Source organism: Glycine soja, chromosome 17 (assembly GCF_004193775.1).
Source record: "Glycine soja cultivar W05 chromosome 17, ASM419377v2, whole genome shotgun sequence".
Classification (NCBI taxonomy): Eukaryota; Viridiplantae; Streptophyta; class Magnoliopsida; order Fabales; family Fabaceae; genus Glycine; species Glycine soja.
The window spans coordinates 2906607-2923833 of NC_041018.1; the positions used below are offsets into that span (position 1 = coordinate 2906607).

The window sequence follows — 17227 nt, forward strand, 5'->3', positions numbered from 1 at the left end:
GAACATGTCATGATCCATCGAAAGCATTTTCTGACATCAAAGTCCACTTTGTTTAGTGGTAAAAGCAAATAACGAAAATAGGACACTACTTTCTAATTTCTATCTTCGTCTTTATATCGCCTTGAAGCAAAATTTCCATTCATACTGGAACATGTGTTTGGATCATTGGATTATGTCAGACAACATAAAGGGAAAATTTTAACTTTTTATGACCAGTAAGTGAGTTTCTGGGAACATGCTTGCTTTTAGCTTTAAGTATATTAATTGTTAATTTTTATTTATCGTGTCACACGGTTTAGCAATTAAAATATTTTAATAATTTCTGCTACAGACATTTAAAAATTAAAATTAAAGAAAAATATTTTTTTAATTATCTGTAAAGATGAAAATATTTTATCAAATTAAATAATTTATAAATAATAATATAAATTTGAAAAATTTTGTTCCCTAAAAGGATACATTTAATTTCTCATTTTCAATAAAAAAAAATGATTTATGATACATTTCTTGAAAAAGGTTAAGGACATAAAATATAAGACATGTCAATGAGAAGCAAACATATAAAATAATTATTATTAAAATATATTTGATTTGATAAAATATTTTATTTTGTAACCCGTTTTTTAAAATGATTATAAAATTCTACTTTATTTTTATTTTTCATGTAGAAAATATTAAAAACTGAAATAAAATGAAAATAATATGATATAATTTTAATTATTTTAAAAGTAAATAACATAAAACTAGTTATAAGGTTTATTATGTGTGTAGATAAAAGAAACTTTTATTATTTTATATAATATATTTTTTCACTCAAGAACAATATATTTATGATTTTATTTCAACATCTCAACACATATATGATCAGATGGCTTATTTCTTTTGAATCAAGTGAAACTATTTTTTATTTTTATAGAACACAGTTATTTTTTATGCAGAGATAATTTTGCTCAAAATTAATAGGATACGATTATTGGGAGCAAAAAAGTTATCCCTTTGAGAATTTAGCTTAGCGTCGTTATATATTTTAGATTCAAATTTAAGATATCTAATTAAACTAAAATAGATCTCTAAAGTAATTAAATAGAAATATATTATATTTAAATTTTAGTGCATTAAAATTATTGATGCATATATTAAAATTTATAATAAACACATTTATTTACTTTAAAGCCAAGTTCATTATAAGCGAGTCTTATATATATATATATATATATATATATATATATAATGCAAATCAAACAATATTCACTTTTTTGTAATAAATATTGCTATTTTTTCTTTATTTAAAATTTGAATAAAAATAACAAAAAAAGAGAAAAATGAATTGAACTGACTTGCCTTGACATGACCTTATCATCATTATTACTAATTTACTATCTTTTACTAACTTTTGAGCGTGCAATTTCCAAAACCACAAAAATAGTGAGACCTACCAAACCTATGATCAAGAAAGAAAAAGAAAAAAGATGCATTCACACACAATGTGAAATGGAGGAATATGAGAGAGAAAAAAAAAAAAGATTTGTTGCAACTATAAAAATAGATGGAGCTTTCGGTGTAGCTGGCTAAATAAGACATCTAAAGATCTCCATTACCAGCCATACTATATAGTATATATCTTCCTTCATTTAAGATTTACTGGCTCAGCTTCTAAGGTGCTCAACTCTTTTATTCCAACTTTCTTTCTTTCTCCTTTGCTTCTTTTTTCCCCCCTCCCTGCACTCTCTTTCTTTGTTTAATGTTACGTGCACAAGTAATTCTTACACGAACATAATGTTTATAAATATAATCAATTGAAAGCTTAAGATATATTTAAATCATTATAAAATTTATGCTCAAAGTCACGTTAAGTTAGTTACTTAACTGTTATATTAGATTGCTAATTTCATATGTTAGTTTGCACAAACATTGCTTTATACTTAGATGTGAATGGGCTTGAATACTTTTTGAGCTAGCCTGACAAGAAGTGTGGCTAGGCTAGAAAATGTTAGAGTGTTGCTAGGTGCACCCAGCATTATTGCTGGTGCACCCAGCATTCTTTTAAAATAACAAAACTGTCCTTACTAATTTCTCCCCTTATAGATCAAGTTGATCCGTAAATTGATTTTTAAGACTTACGGATCAACTTGATCTGTAAGTCTTAAAAATCAACTTACGGATCAACTTGATCCGTAAAAGACTTACGGATCAAGTTGATCCGTAAAATACTTATGGATCAAGTTGATCCGTAAGTTTTAAAAATTAACTTACGGATCAACTTGATCGGTAAGAAATATTTTTGTCTTTTTGTGATTAATGCTGGGTGCACCACCAATAATGCTAGGTGCACCTAGCAGCACTCAAAATATTAAGCCCGAAAACTTTATTGGCTCGAGTTGTGAACAACCCAATAATCAATCTCTTACACACTGTATCAGGCTGCTATTCCTACCCCCGTTTTTTCTCAGCCCATATTGTGTTTGCTGCTTGTCCCAATAATCAATCTCTTACACACTGTATCAGGCTGCTATTCCTACCCCCGTTTTTTCTCAGCCCATATTGTGTTTGCTGCTTGTCCCATAAATATTCCTGTCAGAACTGTGTTTCGGTTACATAATATACACAGTGCAAACAACTTTAAAAATAAGACACCGACTATTTTCAATTATCATTTTATTTTTTAGATTTTATTATTTAAGCTAGTTTTTTTTAACTGACATAGCGAGTGAAGTAGAGGATGGAGGGAAGAGTAAATTAAAAAAAAGAAAAAGAAAAGAAAAACAAGAAGAAAGACAATGAGTTTTTGGATGGAAATTTTTATACTCAATGTATTTTATCATTTTTATGTCATTTTATATTTTTTAACTACTTCAATAATTAAATTTATCAAATACTTATAATTTAATATGTTATTTTTAGTTTTCAAGTATCTGTTAGCTTTTGAGTTAGTTTTATCGAATATAATCTTATAATAAGGGATAAAAAAATTATTAACTATATTTTACAAACAAAGACAAATAAGTTGTTTTTAATTGAGATTAATATAATTAAATATAATTAATTAATTCGTAAATCAAATTTTTTTAATATTTAAGACTTGAGAAAGTACTAATAAGTAGCCAAGTCGGCAAAAACTCCATACTATGTACAACGATGAAACAACCTAAACGAAAGAGAGAGAGAGAGAAAATGCATAAAAACTTCTCATAAATAAGAATTGAGGTTCAACAGATTATATATATATATATATATATATATATATATATATATATATATATATATATATATATATATATATATATATATATATATATATATATATATATGCAATACATAAAATATATAGTAATATAAATTAGGATGAATCTCACATTTTGATAATGATAGAGGATTATCGTAAAAAAAAAAACAGAGGATTGAGGGAAAAGTAAATTAAAAAAACAAAAGAAAAGGGGAAAAAGGTTAAAAAAAGGTGTGAGAGTTTTTGGAGGATATTTTTTTATTTATGAGAGTGAAATAATAATAATAATTCTATTCGTATCTATAATTAAAAAAACTAATTTCATGTTTAATAAAAAAATTAGTCAACTTTATTAAATTATATCAATTTGAATTAAAAAACAATCTTTTTCTCTAATAAATTATTTTTTTTAGTGAAACTTCATATCAAACATAAATCTCCTATTAAATGACAAATGCTTTAAAGATAATTTCATTAATGAGATAAAAATAATTGAAATTTATTTATATTTAAAAATAAAAAAATAATATTTTTTATGTAGCGGATCCAGATTCTATTTAATTAAAAATAATTAAAGAGTCTCCAATTAACAATTTTTCAACCATTAGATTAAATTGAGGGTTTAGATTTGATCACGTTTCCAATTAATAAATATTGTTGTTTTAAAAAATATATTAATTTTTTCTAATATTCAATCTCTTTCATGCACGAGACCAAAATCTCTTCCTCGTTCACGTGATTGCTTCTACCAGCATGGCCGATGACGGACAAAGCATGGCCGATGACGGACAAAGCATGGCCGATGACGGACGATGGGTGTAAAACGTCGACGGATGACTTCTCTCCTCTCTCACTTTTTTCCGATGTGGTTTAAATCCGGTGAGGTCACCACGGTCTCTCACACACATTTTCTGGCAAGGTAGCTATTCTCTCTCCCTTTTTTGGTGCTTTTCGGCAAGATCACATTCTTTATGGGTTTTCGTTCAGGTAAGGTGTCCTTTTCGACACGATTTTTGTTTTCGCCCTTTTTTTGAGTTTCTATTGTGTGTTTTTGCCTTTTTGGCTTTTCACATTTCATGGTTAAAAGTGATAACTAACGATTCATAAGTTTGTTGTTTCTTAACTTTGTTATTAGTTGTCTCAATTTTCTTCATTTTTTTAAAACTAATATCTCTTTGTGTTCTTTCTACTAAAGTTTAAATCCTGCATTTAAAGGGAGAGAAAAGAACTACCTCGTCGAAAAACATATGAAGTGATAGTGATGACCTAGTTGGATTTAAACCATGTTGAAAAAAAGCGAGAGAGGAGAGGAGTCATCCATTGATGTTCGACACCCATCGTTTGTCGATGTTTGACACCAGTCGTCTGTCATCGACCGTGTTGATAGAAGTAGTTGTAGGAATGAGAAAGGAATTTTGGTCTCGTGCGCGAAAGAGATTGAATATTAGAAATATTTAATATATTTTTTAAAACAACAATATTTATTAATTAAAAACATGACCAAATCTAAGCCTTCAATTTAATCTAATGGTTGAAAATTTGTTGATCGGAGACACTTCAATTATTTCCAATTATTTACATTACTCATGTATAGTGGTGAACCAACAAAAGAAATAGGTAATAATAAAAGTAACAAATAAATGAACATATAGTAAATGAATGTTCGAATTAAAATACTCATTAATGATATCATTAAATTTTTTATATTTTTTTCAATACGTAATAATAAATGCACATTTAAAACCCATTTTGTATTAAATGTTCTATTATTTAATATGATTCATTAAATAGGTAGTAAAAAATAAAATATTAGCCATAAATAGTAACCGAGCTATGACATTTAAAGACCTACATTATTACCAGCCATACGATCCTCTTCCATTTGAGATTTACTGGCTCAGCTTGTAAGAGAACCTCACTCCACTACAACCAGCAGGTGCTCAATTTCTTTCTTTCTCCTTTGGTTTGAATGGGTGTCTTATCCTCACTTTGATTTTTTTCCCCTTACTGCACTCTCTTTCTCTGTTTAATGTTACACGCAGGAGTAATTCTTACACGAACATAATGTTTATAAATATAATAAGAATTTTGCTAATGAGTGTCCTTAGAGTATTGAATAAAAAAATTTTAAAAAATATTTATTATGTAAAACATAAAAAAAATCACATGCATTATAATTTTATACATTCGAATATTTTTTTTTATTTTTAATTCTTGAATCATATAATAATCAATTGAAAGCTTAATATATATTAAAATCATTATAAAGTTTATGCTGAAAGTCACGTTAAAGACTACATTAGATAGCTAATTACTTTGATGTGTTAGTTTGCACAAACATTGCTTTATACTTAGATGTGAATGGGGTTGAATCTAGTGTATTAGATACAGTTTTCAGCACATATTGTGCGTGGTAAAATCTTGTTGTAAATTTCAATTACTGTGTGACAAGTTGTGATTAGAAAATAAGAAAGTTCCAAAACAAGACAGGCCAGGCACCGCTGCATTGCTGGAGACTGAAAGACAAAGACACTCATCCATCCTGATAGGAAGCCCGGAATTATTTTTTGTACCCACGCTATCTTTTTTACGTTACTTTCAATTATTTTATTAAAATTTTCAATCTTAATTTAAAAAAGTATTTTAATTTAATTTTTTAATATATTAAATATTTTTCCATAAATTTAATTTTAGAAAGTGATTTGTAAAACATTTGAACTAGTGTTTATAGATGTGATTTATAAACCAATTTTAGAATTAAATTTTCAAAAATATATCAAATGTATTTTGAAATTAAATTATCAATAAATGATAAAAAGAATGCTCGAGCAAAAATAATTACATAATACGAAGCGCTGGAAAAAAAAGTCAAAGTTAGTTATTGTGGTGGCCACTGGCCAATGCGGTCATGATGCCCATATGATAATTCCATGTAGCACGGAAATGAAGTGAAATAATTTATTTAAATCGTACAATCAACGGGAGAAATAATTACATTAAGAGTTAATACATTTATTATATATGACGGTTTTTCATTAAATGAAAGCATAAAAAATTGTACATAACATAAACAATTAAAAATTTAAACTATTGAACACTTTATTTGTGTATATTGTAATCGTAATTTTTTATATGAAAATGTCTATATATCTAATTGTAATCATTCCCTCACATGATACCCGAGATTTAAAGAAAAAGAAAAATGCATACGCAAGAAAATAATATAAATTATATCATTAAAAATAATTTTATTAGTTTAATTTGCATGTATTTTGAGTATATAGTTTTTTTTACTATCAATTAATTAAAAATCACCATATATAACTTTCAAATTAATTATTATAAAAATTAATAATTTTACTGAACATGTTTAATTTATTATTGGACAATAGTGTAATTTTTTAAACTGTTAGGGTATTTAAGTTAAATTTTAATTTTATTGTTACATAAAAGAATCATCCTCCGATTTAACTTTTAATTGTTAAATGATTTTAGAAATTTGTGCAGGTAATACCAACCAAGCAGCATTAGAGGATAGAATACATCATCATGTGCTTTTCACATTACAGGTACTATATGTCCAGCAAATTCTTGGATCTCATATCATATCTAGATGAGTCACAACTTTGAAAACAAGTCAGTGGCTATTTTCAATATATTTTTTTATTCATCCAGCCGCCACTGATCTTTGAAAGTCCACATGCATTATCATATTAATTAGCTATTCAACAAATTCATGCTGGAAATGGAATTTACGTGAATTTGCTGAAGAAAATTTGGTGTGACTAAAGAGGATTTAAATTCAAATTTGATCTTTTGTTGAACAAAATAAAAATTATCAATTTAAAAAAAATAAATAACATCACATTTTCCTTGGCACATAACTTGACGTTATTAATAATTGAAAGTTATAATATTATATTATATGGTTATTTCCTTCCTCTTTCCTCGTCTTCATGGAAAGTGCATGGCTCCACCGTCAGTAAAAAAATGCCAAGTGATATGCATCTTCGGCGTCTTCATCCAGAAAAGCACTTATTATAGCTACGCATCGTAATTTCATAAATATATTATATTCTTTGGCGGACCCAAGCTAAACGAACGCTGATTAGATTGAAGTTAACTTTTAATATTTTTTAATAAAATCACAACACAAAAGTGCTCTTGGGAGAGACACATTTGGGTTATCACCACTTACGCTTGAAAAACTTTAGCTTAGACAAAAGTAAAATTGATCCCATTTTAAGTTTTAGTTTTTATATGTAAATATAAAATTACTATAAATACTTTCTGAAATATTAATTCACTAATAAAATTTGTGTCAATAGACCATTAACAAGTAGTTAGATGATATTAAATTTATTTATTTTTGAATAAAATTTTAAATTTGAGTCATATGAATGAATAAAATATTAAAAATGAACAGTTAGATTTTTTAACAAAAATTAATGATTAATAAAATTGATAAGTGTTTGATAACAATAATATTATAAAAAAAACTTAAAATAGAGAAAATCACAAGAGCAATAGTTTAACGTAAAAGATATAACAACCGTTTGCAGTAATCACTTTTCCAATTACTACCTTCAATTCAAAGACAACATGTTATTATAATATGAACTAAAAAACATGCTTTCATGGGAAAAAACCAATCTGCACAAGTACTTTCTGTGCTGGTCAATGATGAATGAGGAGATTAAAAAACAATAACTAAATGAAAGAGAGAGAGAGAGAGAGAGAGAGAGAGAGAGAGAGAGGCACCCCAAATTAAACAAGCACAACAACTCTTCTTTGGTCTTGTAGATGTAACAAAACAGCTCTCTCTTTATGCAATTGAATGCACCTTTGACAATCATACGACCAGATTGGATTGTTTCCCCGTCAAGGGGGCCACACAAGAGGTGGCTACTATAGGATCTTCTTCACACAAGAGCTTTCCTTGTTTAAAAGGAGAAACAAAAACACACACTTTAGTTTTTTCTTTCTGAGTGAAGACTTTTCTTTCTCCCTTCCATGCATCCCCCCACAATCTGTAACAATCATTGGCAACTTCTGAGATCATATCAGTGATTGTGAGGAGCTTGAGGCTTAACAGCTCCAGCAATAATAGCTACTGCTTCAAGCAAAGCTAAGTTCAATTCTTCCAATGGAGTTAACTCCAAGAGGAAGAACTCAAGGTCATGTGTTGACCTTTGAGAGAGATGCAGATTCCTTTGTGGAGGAAGATAAGGAGCTTCAGTCCAAGTGGGCTGCTATAGAGAAACTACCAACTTTCAAAAGGATTAAGACTTCTTTTGTTGATGTCAGTCAGGAGGAGGGTGCAAGCAGCAGCAGCACCGTCATCACGTTGAGAAGCGGAAGCAAAAGGGTGGCTGATGTTTCCAAGCTTGGAGCTGTGGAAAAGCGTTTGTTCATTGACAAGCTCATCAAGCACATTGAGAATGATAACCTCCAACTGCTGCAGAAACTAAGAGAAAGGATGGACAGGTATTTATTTAAACTTGCCTTGATCAACCTGCAAAAGATGTTCTTTCTGTTGTTGCAAACAAAATAGGGGTAACATTTTGTTAGAGTAATTGGTAGAGTGGGGTATTGAGTATTGACATATTTGTCTTCTTGGTATGGATTCAATTCTAAATTAGGATAGCTTTTGACCTGCTTTCAAGTTTCTATTTGATGTTAGAGACTTCCTTTTTGTGTTTCCCCCATTGATTGGTTTTCTTTTTATTCAGTTTCCCACTTTGATTGTGTAGAGACATAGATGGGGTACCAGTTGATGTAGGCACTTTATTTCAAGAATTGACAAATTGGTTGTTTTCAGAGTCAATGTGAAGTTACCTACTGTGGAGGTCAAGTACAAGAACCTGAATGTAAGAGCAGAATGTGAGGTTGTTCAAGGGAAGGCACTGCCAACTCTTTGGAACTCTTTTTCTAGCTCACTTTCTGTAAGTACGCTTCCTCCTTGAACCTAAGCTGGCCACTCTCCTATGACACCTAATACTATATAAAGCAATGTTAAGAGACACAAGCTTAAAAAAAAAAAAAAGGAAAGAAATGTTTGCATCCGTTCATGCTAAAATGGGCGAAACTTATCAATTGAACAGGGTTTCATGAAGACTATATCGTGTACTTCTCAAGGAGCAGAGATAAGCATTCTGAATAATGTCAGTGGCATCATAAAGCCCTCAAGGTAGGTGAATATGTTATGTGTGTATGTTATTTTAGAACACGAGATAACTTAGAAATGCTAACAACACACTTTTTATTATTGGTTGAAATTTATTGTAACTCATTTAGAGTAAGACTGGGAGTGAGACCCACATGATTTAATGTGTTACAAATGAATTTTAAACAATAGTAAAGAGTGTTATTAGTATTTCTCATTTTCAGCTAGTTACTGACAAAATAAGTATTCATGTGCACATGAATGTGTCTCAAGCACATGTTTTCAGTCTTTAAAAATTCAGTCCCTTAAAATTCACTTGTGAAAACTCTATTAAGCATGGATATTGTATTGTCATAAAAAAATATTATGATAAAATTTACAATAAAAGGGGCCAAATTGCTAAGTAATAAAAAATGTTTCTGAGTGCAGGCTTACTCTTCTTCTCGGTCCACCAGGGTGTGGGAAAACCACTTTGTTAAAGGCACTTGCTGGAAAACTAGAGCAATCTCTCAAGGTCTGCATTTTAAACACAATATATAGTGAAATCATTGGCAATATTCATTTAGTTTGATCATAATCATATAGAAACTTGTTTGAGCATAACATAAACTAATCAGGATTATGCCTAGCACTACAATTAATGCTTCTTCTTATATGAAGGAATTCTAAAAGTCCTTCAGAAGCTAATGTAATTGAGCAAGCTGAATTTCCCTATACTGCAATCCCTGTGACATTCTACTATTTCTACTTATCTTCAGGTTTCTGGAGAAATCTCTTACAATGGTTACAAGCTAGGTGAATTTGTTCCCCAAAAAACATCTGCTTACATAAGCCAGTATGACCTGCACGTTCCAGAGATGACAGTGAGAGAAACGATTGACTTTTCGGCACGCTGCCAGGGTGTTGGAGGCAGAGCTGGTAATGTTTCTTAGTTCTTACTCAATCCTTGATTATCCACGAAATTGTAACTAATACAGTACCGGCAGTCATTCATATATATCCTTTGTATTGCAGATCTAGTGGCTGAAATCAGCAGGAGAGAAATAGAAGAAGGGATCATTCCTGACCCAGATATTGATACCTATATGAAGGTAATTTTAGTTTGTAAAACTCATATGTCATAATTACCAAACAACCAGTTTACAAATAAAATAACCATATTTTTGCAGGCAATTTCAGTTGAAGGACAAAGTGAAAATCTTCAAACTGAATATGTTTTAAAGGTAAATCTGCTTCAAGCAGGGCTGAGTTAGAGTACATAGTTATTGAGTGGTTCATTTAGTATGTTTCTATCCTTTTTGACACGTGAATACAAACTTTTGATATCCTAGATTCTTGGACTGGATATCTGTGCTGACATACTGGTAGGTGATGCTCTAGATAGAGGCATTTCAGGTGGACAGAAGAAAAGGCTAACTACAGGTATGAGGAATGATAAATAATGTTTTATATGCCACTTTGTTGTAATTGAAAAATTCAGAACTCAATATTCTCCTTGTAACTATAAGAACTCCTGGCTGAAAACATATGAAATGCCTCACCTCTTTACTAGACCAATGATCACTGATAAACTGAAGGCTAGTGAAACTTCTGCTTAGGCTGCAAATAAACTATTTATTCTTCATCTTCATAATATTTTCCCCTCAATGTATCCATTTAATTTTTTTCTTTCAAAATCCTATGACAGGAGAAATGATTGTGGGTCCTATAAAAGCTCTTTTTATGGATGAAATATCAACTGGCTTGGACAGCTCCACAACCTTTCAAATAGTTACATGTCTCCAGCAATTGGTGCACATCACTGATGCAACTGCAGTGCTTTCACTCCTTCAACCAGCACCAGAAACCTATGAGTTATTTGATGATCTTATATTAATGGCAGAGGGGAAGATAGTATACCATGGCCCCCGCAGTCAAGCACTCCAATTTTTTAAGGATTGTGGTTTCTGGTGCCCGGAAAGAAAAGGAGTGGCAGACTTTCTTCAAGAGGTGAGATAACAAATGATCCCCTCTTCTCTCCTTTTTTTTTGTGTGTGTCATAGGGAGCCAGGCATTGCTAACTGGACCTTAACTTTTGTTGAGTACTTAGCTACCATTGAGCCGAAGCTCAAGAGAAATTTCCTTCTTGTTTAATCCACTTTGTCCTCATAGCATAGCCTCACAAATGAAAATTTTCAACTATGTACAGGTAATCTCTAAGAAGGATCAAAGGCAATACTGGTACCGCAATGATATTCCTTACAAATATGTTTCAGTGGATGAATTCTCTCAAATATTCAAATCAAGTTATTGGGGGAGAATGTTAAATGATGAGCTCTCACGGCCAGATGATAAATCTGAATCCCATAAAAATGCTTTATCATTTAGCAAGTACTCCTTGGGAAAATTGGATTTGTTTAAAGCTTGTATGAAGAGAGAGATTCTTCTCATGAAACGGAACTCATTTATCTATGTCTTTAAAACTGCACAGGTTAGTATCAAGTTCAACCCAGCTAAGTGACACCCGAATACTTCAACCAGTTACTTTGATCTTACTTGTTTCCTTTTCTCATTTTGCAGCTTACAATCACAGCTATCATAACAATGACAGTCTTCATACGTACTCAGCGGACTGTGGACTTGATAGGTGCAAACTATTTATTGGGTTCATTGTACTATACTCTTGTCCGCCTCATGACTAATGGAGTTGCAGAGTTGATCATGACTATTACTAGACTCCCTGTTGTTGATAAGCAGAAGGAATTCTATCTCTATCCAGCTTGGGCTTACTGCCTTCCATCTGCCATTCTAAAGATTCCATTTTCAGTTCTTGATTCTATAGTTTGGACATCCGTAACATATTATGTTATAGGCTACAGCCCTGAAATAACAAGGCAAGTACATTGTTTAATTTCATGCACACACAAAATAGCCTTCTTTTCTTTTATTTTGCAAAGTTTTTCTTATCTCTCTCTCTTTTATTGGATTAGGTTCCTCCGCCAGTTTCTTTTGCTTGTCACTTTGCATATGTCATCAACCTCCATGTGTCGTTGCCTTGCTTCGGTTTTCAAAACTGATGTTGCAGCTACAACTGTTGGTTCCTTGGTCTTAGTACTGATGTTCTTGTTTGGAGGCTTTATTCTTCCTCGGCGTAAGCAATTTTATAGTCCCTAGTTATAAATGTTGTACTAATTACAAAGTTACTCATGTCTCATGGAGTTATATTTACTGCAGCATCACTACCACGGTGGTTGAGGTGGGGATTTTGGCTTTCTCCCATGTCATATGGGGAAATAGGAATAACACTAAATGAATTTCTTGCTCCTCGCTGGCAAAAGGTATCTTCTAAGACAATTATTTATTCAGCTTCATGATAGGTCAGTCTTATGTATATATCTATATTACTTTCCTTTTTATTTGCAGATCAAAGTGGGAAATGTCACTGAAGGGAGGGAGGTTCTTAGGAGTCATGGTTTAGACTTTGACAGCCACTTCTATTGGATATCAGTTGGCGCCCTACTTGGTTTCACCATACTATTTGATTTTGGATTTGTCTTGGCATTATCATACATAAAACGTAAGCCCTGTCTAAGTTAATACAAGGAAACAAATCAAACAGTTATATTATTTTGTTCAATCCACTGAATTTATGGGAAATGTATTCAGAGCCTAAGATGTCTCGAGCTTTAGTCTCAAAAGAGAGGCTCTCTCAACTAAGGGAACGAGAAACAAGCAATAGTGTGGAACTGAAGTCAGTTACTGTTGATGTTGGCCACACACCAAGGGAAAATCAAAGCACAGGTGAATAAAGCTTCTATGATAAATTATCTCAAAGAAGAGTTCTTTCTTTCAAGCAAAAATAATAAGGATTTTTGGTATCTTTTACATGGTTGGTCATGCAGGGAAAATGGTCTTGCCCTTTGAGCCACTGTCAATAGCATTTAAGGATGTTCAGTATTTTGTTGACATTCCTCCGGTAATAAGCACACCTATCTTGTTTTTCATGATTTGATGTCATTTGAAAATGTTGTCAATTTAGATTTTTAACTGTCATTCTGAACAGGAGATGAAAAAACATGGTTCCGATGAGAAAAGGCTACAATTGCTTTGTGATATCACAGGAGCCTTTAGGCCAGGAATTCTCACTGCACTGATGGGGGTCAGTGGAGCAGGAAAGACAACTCTGATGGATGTTCTTTCAGGAAGAAAAACTGGAGGTATCATTGAAGGAGATATAAGAATCGGAGGCTACCCCAAAGTGCAAAAGACATTTGAAAGAGTTTCAGGTTACTGTGAGCAGAATGACATACATTCTCCATATATAACCGTTGAAGAATCTGTCACATACTCAGCTTGGTTGCGGTTGCCAACAGAAATTGATTCTGTCACGAAAGGGGTATGACGTCCTTATCACTTGCACTGTGGTTTCTCTTTCCCAGATAACAGATGTATTTTGTAACTTTCTAAATTCTGTGTATATCTACTGAGCAGAAATTTGTTGAAGAAGTCCTTGAAACAATTGAACTTGATGGTATAAAGGATTGTTTAGTTGGCATCCCTGGCCAAAGTGGCTTGTCTACCGAACAACGTAAAAGACTAACCATTGCAGTGGAGCTGGTTTCCAATCCATCAATAATATTCATGGATGAACCTACATCTGGTTTGGATGCTCGAGCAGCTGCAGTTGTTATGCGTGCAGTGAAGAATGTTGTTGCCACTGGCAGGACGACGGTTTGCACTATACACCAACCAAGCATCGACATATTTGAGACTTTTGATGAGGTAGTCCAAAGTGCCTTCTGTTGATAATATTTGTGAAATAACAGCTTTGGAAATTTATAATAAGTCTCTATCTTACGTACAGAATAAGATAGTATATTTACTGAAGTCTAAAACCCTACAAAATAAATAAATGCATGCATCTCTTTCTGTGATTTAGTAAATATCTTGATTTTTTTGCTTCTAGAATTGGAAGTGGCAAGAAGCAAAAGCTGACTTCCCTTCTTTGCAAATGTAGAAATAAAATGCATGATGTTACCTTCTTTAGCATGTAGAAAAGGGAAATAATATACAGGTCAGCAACTAAAAAGAAGTTATTTTTCATGCAGTTGATTCTAATGAAATCTGGAGGACGGATTATTTATAGTGGAATGCTAGGCCATCATTCAAGTAGACTGATTGAATATTTTCAGGTATGCTCAAACCCAGCAGTAAAGTACACAGCATTTTATATTCTGGACAAATCAATGATCGTCTTATTTTCAAATGTCCTTTTCTTACAATAGTCTTAGACATGCAAGTGACTGCTATCAAACTGGTCACAAGACTAATATTCAAAACTGCCCTTAGGGGAGTATTTACCTTTATCTCTCACTTCTTCACTTATGTTGTTGAAATTTGTATCTAATTTCACTGTCCATCAGAATATACCTGGGGTGCCAAAGATCAAGGACAATTATAATCCTGCAACCTGGATGTTGGAAGCTACCTCTGCATCTGTAGAAGCAGAACTTAAAATAGATTTTGCACAAATATATAAAGAGTCACACCTTTGCCGGTGAGAATTCAATCAACTGTTATTCATTTAACAAATTTATTAACTTCTGTTTTTCAGGATTTACATGCCATATCTGGTTTTAGTTGTAATGGTAATGATCACACATTTCAGAAAACACTGATCCCAAGTTTTGAATTGCTGTTTCTGTTTCTAGGGATACCCTTGAATTGGTGAGAGAGTTGAGTGAACCACCGCCAGGTACAAAAGACTTGCACTTTTCAACTCGCTTCCCACAAAATAGTTTGGGACAGTTTATGGCATGCCTTTGGAAGCAACACTTGTCTTATTGGAGAAGTCCTGAGTACAACTTAACTCGTTTCATTTTCATGATTGTTTGTGCAATCATGTTTGGAGCAGTATTCTGGCAGAAAGGGAATAAAATGTAAGTTTGTTTTGTTATACTTATAATTTGCACAGAAAATGACTCTTTCATTTTATCTGGAAAAATAAATATGTATGTTAAAAGAAACTCCACAACCTCTAACTCAAGACAATGTAGATGCAACATTTTATCCAAATATGTCCACTGTTCCACTGTCTGTCTTCAGCAAACTGAATCAGGCAGAAAAAAGTTAACATATATGAAGTTCTTATAGTTTTGATAAGTTCATTCAACAGAGAGAAGTTGAAATCCATAAAACAGTAATTTCAGCTTCTTCATTGTGATAACCATAGATAGAAACAAGTAAATTACTCTACCAAGTTCCATGAATAGCAATATAGCATGCCTTATTAATACATTTTGAAAACATAAGACAGCATATATTTTATATCAAAAACATATTAGGCACAATCAGCATAAGGCATTCTTAAACTGTGAATTTCATGATGCAGACAACATTAGTGTTAACACGATTCTAGTGTAGTGTTGAAGTTGTACAGATGAAAGTGCTGATATATACCTTTTCTATGGTTAAAGAAACAATCAGCAGGATTTGTTCAACGTACTTGGATCAATGTATATTGCTGTAATATTCTTGGGTCTAAATTACTGTTCAACAATTCTACCATATGTGGCTACTGAGCGTGCTGTCTTGTACCGAGAAAAATTCGCTGGAATGTACTCTTCCACAGCTTATTCATTTGCACAGGTTTGCAGTCACTTCAAGCAAATTCAAGTGATACTTCTTTGATAGGAAAATCAGTAATGTTATTAAATCAGTGATATTCTTTTGTTAATGTAGGTGGCCATTGAAATACCATATATCTTGGTGCAATCAATTTTATATGTGGCTATCACATATCCAATGATAGGTTTCCATTGGTCAGTTCAGAAAGTGTTTTGGTACTTCTACACCACATTCTGTACATTTTTATACTTTGTATATCTTGGAATGATGGTAATGTCGATGAGCTCAAATCTCGATATAGCTTCTGTATTGTCGACTGCAGTCTACACCATATTCAATCTCTTTTCTGGATTTCTCATGCCAGGACCGGTAAGTCTTTTATAGCACCATAAGGGCTTGAATTTGTACCTTAATTATATTATATTTGCATCCAAGATTTTTTTTGGGGAATTTGGATCCAAAATTGACATGTTGAGAAAAGCATAAATTGATGCAAAACCCAAGTTTTTAGTAATCCAATCCCAGTCAAATGCTTACTTTTAAAGATGAATTTTATCCTTTCCCAAAATGTAATCCATTCCATTGTTGAAAGATCATAGAGTCTATCAACATCAAATTCATAATCAAAACCACTATCATGGATAATCATTACTTGAATTTTTCTTTATAGCATGATGCACACAGAAACAACACTAATTTGGAAAATAAGGATAAGAAAGATGCTTTAAAGCCTGACATAACAACTAAGTTTTTTTATGCAGAAAATTCCTAAATGGTGGGTTTGGTGCTACTGGATTTGTCCTACTGCTTGGTCCTTGAATGGCCTCCTAACTTCACAATATGGAGACATAGAGAAGGAGGTACTCGTATTTGGGGAACGAAAATCAGTTGGTTCCTTTTTAAGAGATTACTATGGCTTCCGGCATGACAGATTAAGCCTTGTGGCTGTGGTGCTCATTGTGTACCCAATTGTCTACGCTTCTCTGTTTGCCTATTTCATAAAGAAAATGAATTACCAAAAGAGATAAGATAGACACAGACAAAGACACAGTTTGGTTCTTCTGCAGTATGCTGGCTTCAATGTTCATGTATAGAAATATAGAAATATGTGGCTACATAGATTAGCAAGATCTCTCTCTCTCTCTCTCTACAGAAAAATAACAGTGGTTCTGTGACCAGACTCATTTCATAAGAAAAAAAATATATTTTAAATTTTTTATCGGGACTCTCAA

At 32.0% G+C, this 17227-nt stretch overlaps 1 protein-coding gene across 2 annotated transcripts; it reads left to right on the top strand.

The window, feature by feature from the left end:
* Positions 1–7944: 7944 nt before the first annotated feature.
* On the top strand, positions 7945–17221 carry LOC114392870 (pleiotropic drug resistance protein 3-like). 2 transcript variants are annotated; one of them, XM_028354117.1, is made up of 24 exons: positions 7945–8710; positions 9045–9168; positions 9328–9413; positions 9819–9903; positions 10148–10307; positions 10404–10480; positions 10559–10612; positions 10721–10811; positions 11077–11378; positions 11578–11859; positions 11949–12262; positions 12359–12519; positions 12603–12706; positions 12792–12945; positions 13035–13169; positions 13271–13344; positions 13432–13764; positions 13860–14150; positions 14477–14560; positions 14792–14925; positions 15080–15307; positions 15845–16016; positions 16110–16364; positions 16757–17069. In XM_028354117.1, exons 1-24 carry the CDS (start codon positions 8370–8372, stop codon positions 17021–17023), a joined length of 4308 nt encoding a protein of 1435 aa, XP_028209918.1. In that variant the 5' UTR covers positions 7945–8369; the 3' UTR covers positions 17024–17069. The 2 variants fall into 2 exon arrangements, with proteins under 2 accessions (XP_028209918.1, XP_028209917.1); XM_028354116.1 differs by having other exon boundaries at positions 11949–12519; positions 16757–17221.
* Positions 17222–17227: the final 6 nt, after the last annotated feature.